This window comes from Eumetopias jubatus, unplaced genomic scaffold, assembly GCF_037043125.1.
Source record: "Eumetopias jubatus isolate StellerSeaLion01/CBP00866 unplaced genomic scaffold, mEumJub1_p1.0 scaffold_14, whole genome shotgun sequence".
NCBI classification, from domain to species: Eukaryota; Metazoa; Chordata; class Mammalia; order Carnivora; family Otariidae; genus Eumetopias; species Eumetopias jubatus.
Window position 1 is genome coordinate 50,757,158 of NW_028274820.1, and position 15,652 is coordinate 50,772,809.

Sequence of the window (15,652 nt, forward strand, 5' to 3'; positions counted from 1 at the left end):
ATTTCCTCCTGCTTTTTCATAACCTCTATGGTATCCGAAAACAGGCATCATAATGATAACACAAAATGGCAGTAACGTGAATACAAAAAAAAACACAAAACAACAATTAAAAACCAGATAACGCACATGAAAACACTGGTGAGAGAGGGCAGCCTAGCAGGATGATTTTATTCGTCAAAGAGGAATGTTTCTCAGTGTGTAGATGAGGTACCTTGACCGGTGAAGAGAGGCTTGTCATGAGTGACAAGTTTAGGTGCAATCGCCTGCTGAATGCCTACCCAGCTAACCCTTCACACTGAATTCACTCACAGGAAGTCTTCATGCAATAGCATGCCAGAGGGCGTGCAAAGGTGCAGAAAAGTCACTGAGTGTAACCAAGAGGAGAACCAGCAAGACAGAAGAATATGATCAGCGAAGTGAGGTGGGTCGTCATTTTGATTTGCAATTTTACACATGAAAATACTTCTAACTTTGTTCTTAAGTATTTGCTGAATTTCCTAAAATGTAAGTTCTCCAATTTTCTCTAATATTGGCCATCCCTCAACAGCAATAAGCCAGGAAACAAGATGTGGAGGTGGTTATATCAGTAGGCATGATTTATTTTACAATCATCACAAGAAACTCTGAAATACAGCGCTGTCTTCGGCAATCAGGCCCTAGCTCGGCCTCCGTACTGCCTATGCTAAAAACGGGTGTGAGCACATTCTAAAAGTGACAGTTATAAATCAGTTTCTGGGCAAGAAGAGCCCCATGAAAAGCTTACAGGAAGAAAAAAGCCTTTCAAGTGGAATATGGCACATGAATTGGTTTTATAACTGGGGACACACTATGTTTAGCCATTATTGAATCAGAGATTTCATGAAACAGCCTTTTTAATGCACATGCTGAGATAATCATGGCTATGCCTTAGTTCTGACACTTATGAACGTACAAACACTGTAGATAAAATGTCACCGCAGGAACTATATGAAGTTCAGACTGCTCAGGATCATTTCTATATAAAAACTACAATGAGCTGAACTGTGACAGAGCCTGTAACATACAACTTTTCTTCATTTCACTGCATCTAAGTAAGTAGGACTTCACTATTCTAAATGCTATTTATATGCATCTTATTCACATATAAGCTATGATCCGTTTAACTACCCATGTCAGTGGCTAGAAAATTCTTCTTTCCTGAAAATATCTCTCCTACACCTGTTCTGCTTGCCCCTCTGTTCCCCAGAGACTGTATTTCTTCTTGAAGGGGATCTCTTTTGCTTTGAGAACAACTGCTGGGAAGCTGGCCTCAGAAAGGGAATTAAAAATGTTTCTGCGATACTTTGAAATACAAATTTCTCCCTTAGACTATCTGTCTGACTACAGTACAGAAATCACTGGGAACTCAGGGCATGGTAGACAGAGCTTTGCTTGAAGGCCTCTATTCTAGGAGACATGGAATCCTGCCATGGTGCCATGCAGGGGTCACAAGGCATGAGGACACAGTCACGTGAGCTCTCCAGCTACCTGCCAGGGCACAAACCGTCCACACCAGCACCTACTCTGCCTTTCACTCCTCAGATTCCTGCCGACCTGAAGGAGCATCCCGAAAGCCTTCCAACCCGCCTCCACTCTGAGGACAGTCTTTCTCCCCTTCCACAGACTCCTTCGGCTGACAACTCTCTTGGGAGACCCCCGCTTCAGCCTCGAGCTGCTCTGCACGAACACAGTTAGAACTGACATCAAGTCCGCCATCTGATAAAAAGAAAAAAGGAGGGGAAAAAAAAGGTCATTTTGTTGTTCCTACCACGTGTCAGTCTCTCTTCTGGATGCTTTCCGAATATGAAATTATTGAATCCTCACCACAGCCACATGAGGTAAATGATCCCTATTATCATTATTATCATGATTTTTACAAGTGCGGAAATGGAGAAGAGAAGGGTTTGGCAACTTCCTCAGAGCTTCGCGGCCAGCAGAGCAGCAGAACCAGGGTCTGCACTCAGGCCTCTGGCCCGGCAGCCAGGCCTTGAGATGGACATGCTCGTCTGGGAGCTGCCTTCCAAGACGGCTCTGCCGTGAAAGAGCTTGAGGCCTTTGGGTAGGTAACTGCCCACGCAGGGTGCTTTCCTCACCTGTAAAGTGTGTGTGTGTTGGGGGGGGGGGTGGTTAATAAAGCCTCACCTACACCGGTGGAGAATAAAGGTGTCTGTGACATTTAGAAGAGTGTGCGGCACCTGCCGACGCTTACCAACCGGGAATTCCCAATCTCCGGACCATCTTACTCACTTGGTAACAGTACCGGAGGTCAGCCTCTGTCCTCCACACACAGGCTACAGAAGTTTGGCCCAGAAAACAGGAGACGCATGGCAGTCAGAAAGCCTGACGATTCTCTTATAAATTTATTTATACGAATTAAATTTTGTACAACTCATTCAATCTTACTCCTAGTGTTTCTCACGCAGGTGGTGAAGGCAATGCGGTCTGCTGAGGGGTAGAGGTGGAAGTGCTTTGTATCAGTCAACTGGGCAACTTCTCCACAACAGATGCGCTCCGCAGAACGTACGATATATTCTCCAGGATGGGGCGCAGGCGTGGAGGTGGTTTCCACTATAGTCTGTGACTCACTGCTGAAGCAACTCACTGTTTCTGATGAAAATGAGTCATACACCTCACGAGGGAGGGAGAGGAAAAGTAATGTGGAATTCAATGCCCAGATACTTGGAGAAAACTTATCTGTACATCTGAGCTGCAATCTAATCTGTAATTTATAAATTTACTCTGTAATTTCACCCACAGCTTTGGACTTTAATTAAAAAAACTAAAGGCTCCCAACCTTAAAATCTTTGAGTAGCCATTAGGGGAAATTTAATTATTTCCTTAGTCAAAGACCTTAACATCCCTTGTCAGTCGACTGTAAGTGAACATTCATTTCGAGTCCCACTGTTGCAGGGCATTCTCGTGAGTCAGGAGGTAGAATACGGAATAAACCATATTCCTTAGAATTCCATACCTCTCTGTTTTCCAGCAACTTCTAGGCTAACCCTATTCTATACATTATCCCAACAACCCCAAAGAGGGACATATTTAAATGTGATTCTTATATTGGTCAACTCCAAGTTTCCTTGGTCCCCAGAGAAGACTCAGTTCCTTGGTGCCTGTGTTAATATCATTAATAATATCAATTCTATTCCCAATGAGAAGCAGTATGAGCTCGCTTTTTATATACATACTGTTTTCCTCTTCACTCTTTTCTTTGGCAGCTTCTGATTGTTGTTTTTCATAAACGTCCTTTAGATCCTTACAGATTTTCTTATGTGCAAACCAGTGTGTTTTCTGGCAGATTTGATCACAATATATAACCTGAAAACAATTGTAAGTTTACTTCATTTCAAGAGCTGTGATTGCGTGATATTCCAACCAGGACATTACACCAAGAACCATGCTGTAAAAAATGTTGTTTCCTATGCTTTCCTTTATTTTTATTTTTAAGGTTTATTTGTTTTGAGAGAGAGTGAGCAAGCGAGATCGGGAATGGGGGTGGGCAGAGGAAGAGAGAATCCCAAGCAGACTCCACACTGAGTGTGGAGCCCAACACAGAGCTTGATTCCATGATCCTGAGATCATGACCTGAGCCGAAACCAAGAGTCAGATGCCAACCAACTGCGCCACCCAGGCACCCCTATGCTTTCTTTTAAAACAGTGATTGGGCACTAATTTATATTTGTAATTTTTAGCTTACGCATTATAACAATGGATATATAATAAGTGGTATACCAAAGACTCTAACAAATGATTTATGAAGAACCCCCTATGTGCCAGGATTGTACAATGACAAGGAAGACATAGCTGTCTCGGAGGAAACTAGGGTTGAGAAAGAGCTGGTTGGAGCAGCATGGAGGGAGGCTGATACCCAACAACATGATTCACATCCTAGTACAGGTTGTAACAGCAACAGGGGCAGAGAGGAAACAGTGACTCACTCTTTATAAAGGGAGTCAGTCGACAGAGAAATGGGAAAGAAGCATTCCAAGCAGAGAGATCATCTCGTACAAAAATGCAAGAAGGGAAGTGAATTATGTGTTCAAGGACAGCAAGGAGTTTCTGTAAATGGAGCTTAGGTTTTTTGCAAGAGTATATGCCAAGCACTGTGCTAAGCCCGTATATACAGAGGACACATATTGTAGATTGTTTCATTGGTCCCGATTCTTTATTTTTCCCTTCATGTGTACACTTTCTCATGAGATTTCAAAGTTCTTTTCACCGAAGGGAAGGAGAATTCACCTTAAGTTTGGCTGTGTGACTTGTTTGGGCCAAAGGAATTTGAGAGCACGACAATTTCAAGACTAGACTTCTAGGACCTCCTGTGTTTCTACTTGTCCCCTTTTACCTCCGCCACTGTTACTAGAACAGCTCAGCCTGGCCTGCTGGTCCAAGGAGGATTAAGAGACACACGGAGAAAAAGTGCCCTGGCTAACCCCAGCCAACTGCCAACATGGGAAATTAGCAAATGATTGTCGTTTTAAGTGTTTTACATGGAGCAACAGTTAACCCATGTAGATGGTCTCAATGAATTCTCACAGTGCTAACCCCATTTCACATACAAAGAAACTGAGGTTCAAAGAAGTAAGTAATTAAAGGAGATGAAGCTGGAGAAGTAGGTTAAAGCAAAATGTGATGGGTATTATTAATATGCTGAAGAATTCCAACCTTGAAAACAACAGGAGATTAATATAATTAAATAAATTAATTAATATAACTTATAGGGTAATGTGAATGTACAGATGAATGCTTGTGGGTAATATCTGTGAGGAGAACATATGCCCTTTACAAAGATCATGCTGGCAGAAGTGGGGCCGGAAGAGCATAAAGATTGGTGGCAGTAACAAGGGAGTTGGAGTTTACAAGGAAGAGATGAAGAGTTTGTAGTTCAAGTGAGTTTGTAGTTCAAGTCACCATCAGAAGATCTAAGATGGCATATTTATGAACTGCCCTGTTCCAGGCTCTCATATCTGCACCAGCCTCAATCCCTAATGGATAATCTTTCTCTCATTCATTCACTCATATTCTTTCTTTCTTGGAGGTGGTCTACACAGAAGCTGGGTCAGCCTGGAAGTTTGACAGAAGATAGGGCACAGAACTACACGGAACTACATCTATCCCATACTGCTCTTTCAAAATTACTTTTAAGTATTAGATGCACAGAATTAGAATTTATATTAGGATGTATTAGAAAACTAATGTCAACCATTATACTTAGAGAATATCAAAAGTCAATTATCAAGTTGGATATGAAATCTAAACCAGATTGATGAACTTCAAAGAACTTCATTCTTACCATCTTGCAGACGGAACATCTTTTACTTGCTCCCTTTTCTCCACAGGTAGTGCAAAATTCCACATCCACAAAACCCACCTGACCCGTGATGGCTTGGGTAAGTACAGAGAATGCAGTGGGATCAGAACCCTAGAGTAGGTATGAAGGAGAGGAAAACACACTTTAAAATCACCGTGGAAAGACTACAGAGATGACACTCCATGAACAATGTTGTCCAGAAGCAGGCACACAAGAGCCAAAGTCCTGAAGGCTGGCAGTGACACAGACTTTATCTAGGAGCATGGCTGTTAGTGTCAACAATGGCTTCAGAAAAGAATCAATGGCACAGCTGAAGAAGGACATGGAATCTTTCTTGTCACTGCCAGGTGGCAAGAGCTCTTTCTTGTCATACAAAATCTTGTCACCTACTTTGTTAAATAAGAATTTGTTTAGGCACCAGAGCTCCTCCCATGGAAAGATAATCAACTTAAAGACAAACAGGATGCTTTACTCAACATAGTCTGTAAAATCAGAGACATTTAGCTAGTCTTCCAGAAGTCACATTATACGCTGGCAAGTGATAAAGCAAAACATCTGTAAGAGTATATTCTGTTACAATGCAGATGCAACACTTAAAGGCAGCCATGCCTCACACTTCCTGCGGAGCTCTGTGACAGGGAGAAGCCGGAGGGAACCCGAACCTCTGCAGGAGGGCCCAGGCATCAGCACTATCATTAAGTGCCATGGATGATCCTCCTCATGGCAGCCAACCCTGAGAATTACCCTGCAACAGGAAATAGTGAGTACTGCTCCAGCGGCTTGTAAACTTGTGAGTTTAACAAAACCCATCAGGAAGTAAACGGCGGCTTCCTGGAACATTCACAGCCACAGGCACTCCAGATAAATACAGTTTTCCAGAGAGAACATATAACTCTTAAAGAACAATTTTTAAAGAAAGAAAAGTTTTCGAAGATGCATTATATCCTCTCTTCTCTCTATTGATAAACCTTTTCTCCATGACTCAGATCACTAGGATAAACACTAACAATTACACTGCATCATCTCAAACGACAATTATTCTATGATACAGGGCTATGATGAATTGTTCAACCCCACACTGGTCTGCTTTGACTTTTTTGTAAGTACTCTGGGCTATTTTTCGTTTTGCTGTTTTCCCCTTTGAAGGTGGAATGTCAGCTACCACTTGTTAGTGTTGGAAACAGCCCACAGCTGGCAGTGCTTGTTGCTTCTCTGATGTCCATTTCCCCAACTTCTGCACTAAGAGAAGCGCAACTTCATTCAGAGTAGCAAGGTCTAGACCAGCTGAAACTGCTCATTTCCCCAGACAACCTGTGAAGCTAAGAGGGTTCACACCGCACAGGCAGTACGTTTCTGGGAGAGCTTGTGTTGGCCAGCTATAAACCCTCTTCCTTTACTTGCCTGCCTGGGGTAAAAATGTGAGCTGGGAGGAAGAGCATCTGATGCATTGCAGCCCTGAGGTCATAAGCACGTGTATGATAATCTCTATGGCTAAAGAATATTGGGTGGAAAAAAATGGGAATCCATTTTTGAGCCACTGTGACAGATCTGGTCTGCCTACCTCTACGCTTCTGAGTATATGGGAATGAATAAACCCTATTGATTTAACTCACGGTTAGTTGGAGTTTGATATGTGTACCAAAACACATTCATAATTGATAGACCACCCTCATAATTTGCTAACTTTAATCTTCCAAAAGCTCAAATACCAAAGAGTCAAGTGTATTAAAAAGGAAGGGTAAAAAATCTCTACATGAAATCATGGAGAACTCTCTGGGATAAATCAATGCATGAACTTCATGAAATCATCTTGTCTCTTCAGGTCTTTCTTACTGCGTGGCTCTGAACAGATGAGTCTTAATGTATGGAGGAGCACCAAGAACCCACCTCTCCTCATTTGCTACCCCGAGATGGATGGGACAGCCTAGAGAAGGCAGAGAAGAACCAACATTGCTGGAGGGCGGGGAGGAAGCCATGGATGGGACTGGTGTCCGGATCAGCTTCTTACCCAACAGACAAAGGCCGATAAAGGATTTGACTGAAATGTAGAAAAGCATGACTGGTGTCGATACGGTGAACAGAAATGCGTTCAAAACAGGGAAGTCAGGGAGTATCTTATGAAATACTACTTAAGTAAATATATGATAAAAGGGCAATAAATAATTTAAAGAACAGAGAATAAAGTTGAAATCTGCTTCCTATAGCTGGGAAGTATAAACGGAATTTTGGTAAGTATGGAACATTTATAATCAGAGGCATTAAGGTGGAATATGAGCAGCTGGGATATACTTTGAGACTCTTTATCAGGACATACATTGAGCCTCCCCATGACTCATCCCTTCACATCCCCATGACCAGAAACCATCAACCTAGACAATCAATTCCTACTTCCATCTAGTGAGGGACTTTGTACTGGTTTTTCACGAGCTGCAAGTGTACATGTGTGTATCTGTATTACCCACCTTTACAGGTTTCACAGAGGTCTTTAAAATGTAATTTTCCATGTAACCATCTACATTCCGACATAGGGGAATACTATTTATTAAACCATGAGCTATATAAAAATGAAAGAAGGGGACCAAGAGAGGGGAAATGGTTGAACAAAAACAGGGTTAACAGGCATACCTATCACTATGTCTGTTCCTGAAAACTGTCTAAAATAACAAATAATTATTTCTCTACTACATAAATAAATTATTAATAAATTAATGCTAAAGAGAACTTGCCTCTAATTGTACAAAATACGGTAATTAGGTCTTACTGGTAGAGTTAACTTAGTTATGAGGGGCCTTACAATTTCAACAGGAGCAATGCTTCGCACCAGCTGCTGGAGGAGTGTGGCTTCACAGTAAGGAAATTTTCTGATACTTTCTCTTATGATCTTTTCTTGATATACCGGAAAGCCATCTGAAGCTCGGCCTTTTAACAAGCTGAAAGATATTTTTTTAAAAAGTAACTGGAGTTGAGTATCTAAGCATTTCCTCCCAGGTGAACCCATGAACTTTTAGTAGTTTCTATGCTACCTGAGATTTTCACTGTCTCTTCCAATCATGATGATAGACTTAATTCAAACTGCTGTTCTACCTGCAGGTTAGGCTAGCCCTTATCAGGTTTACGGGCCCTGGGACGTATTCATAAAAGGGACCCCTCCCATAAAACACACTAACCGCCATTATCGGGGCAGCTAGTTACTTATTACCATGCCAGTTATTTGTACAAAGAGTGAAAACTCTCATTAAGTCACACCCTTCTGATACAGTTCACTTTTCTCAGTAAACCTATGCGGGAATTTGACCCCTGATGGTCGGAGGACAGGGATAACACGCAGCTCTCCCAGGTTCAGTACTGGAGACAGGCGGAGTGCCATGATGAACTCAGAGCAACAACCTAAGGCATGGCATACCGGTCCTCAAAGTCGGACTTGGGCTACTTTCTACATCTTACACATGCTACCTAAACTTCTCCAAACTTCAGATCCCTCACCTGTAAACTGGGGATGACAAAAGCATCGTTGTAAAAAGTAGAGAACTGGATAATCACTCAACCTAAACCTAACACTGCTCTTGTTTCTTGCAGACTAAATGTGAGCCCAACAATAACAAGTACTGCTAAAATGCTTTATTTTTTAATCTACGAGGAGGCTTCACATAATAAAACATTATCCATTTGAGTATATTTTGCACATGACATGGTAGAAACGGTACCTTTTGACCAGAGTGTCCAGTTTATTCTCTCCACCTTTTAAGAAGTTAATGCATTTCTGAAAGATACAGCTGATGTAATGCATTTTCATAGCCAATACTTCATTCATGTCTCTTTGCTTCATACATTTCTCACAGATCAAATCCATCACCTTGTAGCATTTATTCAGAGCTGCTTCTTCTGCCAGCAGAGGATTCTCATTTACAAGCATCACGATCTAGAAGAAATTCCAGTGAGCTTAGAAATTCCATGAGACACTTTTCCATGTACATATTAGATACTTAGTTTTGGTTGATGTCAACAGATTACCAAATAAATTCTTTCTCAGGGTCATATGTTTACTATGTTAATTCAAATTAGAATGCAAATTGCCAATGATCAAAGTTATAAAACTAATATAGAAGGACCTCGGCATCGTGAAGTCTCCTGAACTCTGTATATCTAAGTTATCCCATGATCTGCCATCAAGCAAAACCAGGGTGTCAGTATGCTACCCAGAGTCATGGTTTTAGATTCTCTGTTAAAAGCACTTTTACTGGGGTGCTTGGATGGCTCAGTAGGTTAAGCATCTGCCTTCGGCTCAGGTCATAATCCCAGGGTCCTGGTATTGAGCCCCACGTTGGGCTCCCTGCTCAGTGGGGAGCCTGCTTCTCCCTCTCCCACTGCTGCTCCCCCTGCTTGTACTCTCTCTCTCTGTCAAATAAATAAATAAAATCGTAAAAAAAAAAAAGCACTTTCACTAAAGATAAACATGGCATATTTACGTATCCTTTATATACAGAATCAAATCACCAAGCAATCACTACTTCTGGCTAACATTACAAGAATTTCATGGCTAGGAGTACTATAATTCTCATTAATTCTTATTAATTATAAGAAAATGAGATTTTTACAGAAAGATGTCTAAAAATAAAAGGTGTATTACTTTCCAATTAACTACATTTCTCTGTGGAAATTTTTATGATATGCTTCTAATCATCTATGGTAATGAGAAAAGGTCAAAGAGGAAAGCAAATTAAAAGGCTTCAAGGAGGAATATTCGACAGTTATCAAATCTGATGCATTATGAGTCCCACACTTCTCATATAGGCACAGATTTAAGCACAAAATCAGTGTCATAAGGAGTACTTTTTTTTATTGGCTTTGTTATTGGGTAAAATTACCTACCTGAAGTAGGTCTGAACAGGGCAACTGTAAACATCCATGGTGACATAACAGTAATGTAAACACATGTGTAACAGGGCACAACTGTATGCACAGGGCAGAAAGTCAGTGTTTGTTAACCTATGTGCTATGGTGAAACACCTATCCTGGGGAATGTAAATGTCAGGGAATCACAGACAGCAGATTTCATGAATTAGATCCTTTTCTTCCAACAGGAAGGAAGATCATTTGTTAACTTCTGTGAATCCCATGCCTAGCCTCCTACCTGGAAATTTAACAAAGATTAAGTGTTCTTGTGAAATGTATAATGAGAAGCTTTGTTGGTAAATTTGCCGACGACTTTCCCTACAATAACATGTATCAAAAATTAACTTTTGGCAGAGAAGTCTCATTAATTACATGTTTATATTTTTACTGTCAACTGTAATCATTTGAAACTGTTCAATATTTTTGTGTAAAGCATTTATAATCAAAGCACAGGATCTTAAACTTACAAGTAAAAACTGTAAAAAATCTCAGAACCCAGACTAATGGTTTTTTTTTCTTTGTTAAGACATTAGGCTTTACTTACTTCAGAGTATACACCACTATGCCCAAAGAAAAATGATATGTAACCACAGCTCTACTACAAGCTTAATGAAACATTTCCTAGATACGCACAAAAGAATAATATTTGAACTAGCTTCCTTCCTCTAATTTCTGCAGCATTATAAGTCATCCATTATAAAGAAAATCTCATTATTATCGAAGAGGAATAAATACATTCCATTACGCAGAAAAGCCTGATACAGCTCATCTCCCGAAGAATGTTAGAATATGTTTATATAGTGGCATTTTGAATTCTTTTTATTTTTTAAATACCCTCTAAGAAAAAATTACCAAACCAACAATTCTGGGCTTAAGAAAGTTAATAATCAAAGACAGGATCACTTGTGTACGTCTGTTTCCTGACCACTTAGAGACTGCTCAATTCTGTTGTCATTTTTCCTGTGATTTTGGTTTTTCTCCTTTCAAACCTCTGCATTCTGGGCATCAGCACAACTGCCCGAGTCCCTGCTGACAACAAATATCCCTGATGCTACAGGAGCTGTTTACCCTTGCCACAAATGCAGATGTGTTAAGTGCACTGTAGTGAAAAGGTGCATTGTGTATGGAGGAGGATTTCCGTGCTGCTTTTAAAAGGTCTTTGACTCTATAGAATGGCTGTTACTTTTTTATAGTACACCCCAGGAAGACCCTCTCCGGCTTGGAAAGGGGTAAAGCAATGAAAATAAGGCACCACAAAAGCACTGCACAACTTTTATCCAAAGTGTGGGGGGAGGGGGGAAAGATTTTCAAGTGAATAGATCATTTATACCTACAAAAAACAAGGTCTGGTCTGAAGAAAGGTACTATAATCATAGAATAATATCTCTTATAAGACCAAGTGTACTAAAAAAAATAGAATTTAGGCTACTTCGGTTTCTATACCTTTACCATTGCCTGTATAAATACACCCTTATTCTAATTTACTCAAATAGGTGCTCTTAAAGATAATTAGAGATACACTAATTCTTAGGACATTTAACCTTGGGAGTCTAGGTTCCTTGTGAACATCAAAAATTACTCTACAGACTCAATTATCGCAATTATTGAGATTAGTGCAACCTCAAAGTGTAGAAACATAGATATAAAAGACAGTAAATCAGAAAAACACAGGGAATTTCTTCAAATCTATCTAAACCCGAAGATCCTATAATGCTCAGCACAGAGGGAGAACAAGGACCTATAAAACCACACATATTCTCTACATTGAGAAATACTATATCCCTAGGAAAAATCCTGTCTTCCCACCCCAGCCTGCCCCACCACTAAGAGAAAGAGTGCCATGGACAGGGAGAGCTCCTATATGGAAGTTCTCTCTTCGCCCATGTATGCCGGGAAAGGAAAACAAAAAACAAAACACCACTGATACAGAAGAGGCTAAGTATTTTTTTTTTAAAGATTTTATTTATTTATTCATGAAAGAGAGGGAGAGAGAGAGAGGCAGAGGGAGAAGCAGGCTCCCAAGGAGCAGGGAGCCCAAGGCGGGACTCGATCCCAGGCCCCTGGGACCATGACCCGAGCCGAAGGCAGACGCTTAACCATCTGAGCCACCCAGGCGCCCGAGGCTAAGTATTTTTTAAAGGTTAAATTCTAAGTTCCATATAATCACCACCATAAATACAAACATATGGTTCACGGCTGAATTTCTTTCTTGCCCTCTTAGGATCACAAGTGTTACCTCCTGGGGTTCTTTCAGAATGAGAAGGACAATATTTGAGTTTTGAAAAATAAAAACAGAACAGGCTCCACTAGTCTATCTTCTGGAAAAGGCTCTGAGAGTTTGTCATCTCTCTTGCTGGCCCAGAAAAGTAATTTGGGTGGAAAGCCACAGGACAGGTATGTTTTGTTGGTTTGTTTGTTTCTTGAGCTTCAGAGTCTGTATGCTAAGGCAAGCATCAGTAAAGTAAGAACAATACATATAATTTGGAACTTACATCTTCAAATGAGTGCCAATCTCGAAAGAGTTACTTTATGAGAACTGTCCACTTATTTTAATGGTATTTGGTATGTTCCACAGACTCACTATAATAGACTTTAAGGGAAATTTAATTTTACTGCCTTTATAATAACATTTTGTATTAAGGGAAAATCTCAGTGTTTGATCCAGTTCACCACCTTGCTTACCAGTCCTGAATTACTATCAAATCTACACATTATGAATGAAGATATAGATGAGTGAAATTTCAAAAAGAACAGCATCACTGTAGCATACACAGAGCTTTCTGTAATGATTCATTAAGGAAATCATACTCACTTGGATTGATTTATAAAAGATAAAGATTAAAAAAAACATTTTGTAAACCAGGTAAAAAGGGTATATGTAAACTATGAAGAAAAGAGCAATGAAAATAGTTCAGAAGCTCCTGAATAGCTCCTGAAGTTTCTCCGTTAAGCCAAATGAACTTCTGGGTTGGTTTAAAGTTTGAAAATCTGTGTGATTTGACTAATACTGCAAGAACTAACACTTCAAGGCATCAAATAGCTACTTGAATTAAAGTATGTGCTCGTGATCACATTTCAGAACATTTCCTGGAAGGATAAATATTGTAGTAGAGGCTGCTGATTCCCCACCCAAATCCCCTTACCAGCCTAGGTACCTGGTCCCAGCTTCTGGAGTGTTGGCTGCTAGGGGCTCAGAGCTGCCTCCTGCTCTAAGGAACTGCCTTCATCTATCAGAAGCCACCTTCCTGAGCACTACCTGGAAGCCTGTCCTTACCTTCTGGGGACAGGCTTCAGCCAATGGCAACTGAGTGGTCCAAAAGCCTGGCTCCCTTGCTTCCCTGGAGCCACGGACAGTCCAGAGCTCCCAGTGAGGTGAGGTGGAAGGCAGGCTTCAGCTGAACCCATCTCTTTGCTAGCTCTTCCTCCTAGTCTAGCCTGCGTCTCTCACTCTCTCTCAGGCTTAAACCGAGAGCAGTCCTTCACTGTGCCGACTGAACGACAGAGCCCCATATCTCAAGCTCTGTATCCACAGAACCCAATCAAGACAACTACGATCTTATATAATTAAGAGCAGTTTAAACTCTGAAGGAATATTTAAATAAAAAGCAAAGACCATAAACACGACACTACCTTGACAGGATGAAGATTGGTTGTGGTAATAATTTTGTGCAGTGGGCCCGCCAACTTTGGAGGCAGTTTTGGCTCTTTATCCAGCCCCTGGGGTTTAGTGTAATAATCCAGTCTCTCACGAGGAAAGAAATTGTTGATGACAGTCACACAATCATGTTGACCTTTTAATAGAAAAACAGGAAATTTGTTATTGTATTATTCAAAATATGACATTTTCCAATTTTTTATTAATTATGTTGCTGTGTCCTTATGAAGTAAACATGAATCAACTACTTTAATTTTCAGGAGAAGTGAGTAGAAGGGGACAAGGAGAGGGCCCATGTTTTGAGGAACATTTATAAGCATGCTTTGTGAAGTCCAAAACATAATCCCCTTTGAAAGACACAGAATCTACAGTACATATGAAGATTATGTGGATTACAAAAAAATGGGAGTTCAATTTGTAACTGACCTTAAATATTTGATAGAAATTGCTTGTTCTTAATTAAATTTAAATGCCTCTTCTTCCACCCCTACAGAAATGATGGTCATTCTTCCCTAAATCAACAGCTGGCTTTCTTTACACGGAATATAAATTTATTCTATATAAAGCTTATTATTATTATTATTACACTAATCTCCCCTCCCCTTGAATTTGAGAAAAGCTTGGCCTCTTTGTGAAATGAATTAGAGAAAAAGCTTTTGCTGGCATAAGCTCGGAATTCACATTACGGCTTCTTATAGCTCCCTATGCCACTTGTCTTAGACATCTCCAGAGGTAAAACTGGTTCTAGGAAAGCAAAACTGTCCCTGGAGAAGTTGGTGACCTGAACACATGTTCCTATCACTTCCCCCTTCCCAGCTCCCTCGCCACTAACTCCCTGGGGCAGGGAAGTGGCCGCTCTAGGCAAACAGGCAGAACCTGCAGGGCACATTGGCAGGTGCAGGCTCTTTTGGGATCTCTATCCAGAAGGCAGAGGGACCAGCAGCAGAGAGTTCTGAGACCAGGCACAGGGGCTCCCAGAGAGTGGTCTGCCCTGGCTGGCCCATGTGGCCCCAGTCCACTTGTGCATGGTCCTGGGAGCATCTGCTCGATCCTGCTGACAAAGTGACTGCACCGTGGGTAGGGTAGACTCTGGTACCTGAGGCTGGCAGAGGGCTCTGCTGGCCTGGCAGGTCTTGGGAGTTCTATACCCACAGGTATAGAGACTGTGGCCCTTCTCCTCACTGCTCCATAACCCCTGTCAGCTTGACCCAGCTGCCTAGGAGATAAGGAGTGAAGTACCCAAGGGGATCTAGCACCATGGAAGACTTATGCACTGCCCCCAACAGATGGCTTCTTTGGTGGGAAGTATACTTACAACATGGACCACAACCACAACCAAACCATAACCATAATCACCAAACAAGAATACTTAAATTAAGTAGATCAATTACAAAATGTAAAGTTTCATGGACTGCTGAAAGATTCAAAATTCTAAAATTAATAGACAAAAAAAGTAAAAATTAAAATAAAATTAACAGATAAACTGAAAGAGGGAATCCAGTTTACAACTGAGGACTAAAATAGTAATGTAGAAGACGAAGTGGATGAAATATCTATAAACAGAGAAAAATGAGGAAGTGGAAATCATTATGGAAGAGATGAGAGCTGAAGGGCAGATCCAGGAAATGTAAAGGTGAAAAATAGTAGAACTCCCTGAAAGGAAAAGAGAAATGGATGGAGAATAACTAAACAAATGATAGAAGAACACGTCCCTGATTTGAAGGGAAATTTTAGTAGTGATCACAATCTCATTTTTGGTATTTAATGCTGTT

The 15,652-nt window shown here is 40.8% G+C and overlaps 1 protein-coding gene across 3 annotated transcripts in view; it reads right to left on the minus strand.

Moving 5' to 3' along the window:
- Nucleotides 1–569: 569 nt before the first annotated feature.
- ANKMY2 (ankyrin repeat and MYND domain containing 2) overlaps nt 570–15,652 on the minus strand; it is a 37,156-nt gene continuing 22,073 nt past the window's right edge. Inside the window, exons 5-11 of one of the 3 annotated variants that reach the window (XR_003611730.2) lie at nt 13,856–14,016; nt 9,037–9,251; nt 8,127–8,262; nt 5,315–5,443; nt 3,210–3,339; nt 2,422–2,647; nt 1,652–1,734 (exon numbers count right to left, since the gene is read on the minus strand). Coding sequence is in view for 2 of the 3 variants with exons in the window: in XM_028119524.2 (XP_027975325.1) it covers nt 1,550–1,734; nt 3,210–3,339; nt 5,315–5,443; nt 8,127–8,262; nt 9,037–9,251; nt 13,856–14,016 (956 nt within the window). In the remaining variant the exon portion in view is untranslated. Of the gene's footprint in view, nt 1,735–2,361; nt 2,648–3,209; nt 3,340–5,314; nt 5,444–8,126; nt 8,263–9,036; nt 9,252–13,855; nt 14,017–15,652 lie in introns of those variants that run through there. The other 2 variants (XM_028119524.2, XM_028119530.2) reach the window with 2 other exon arrangements.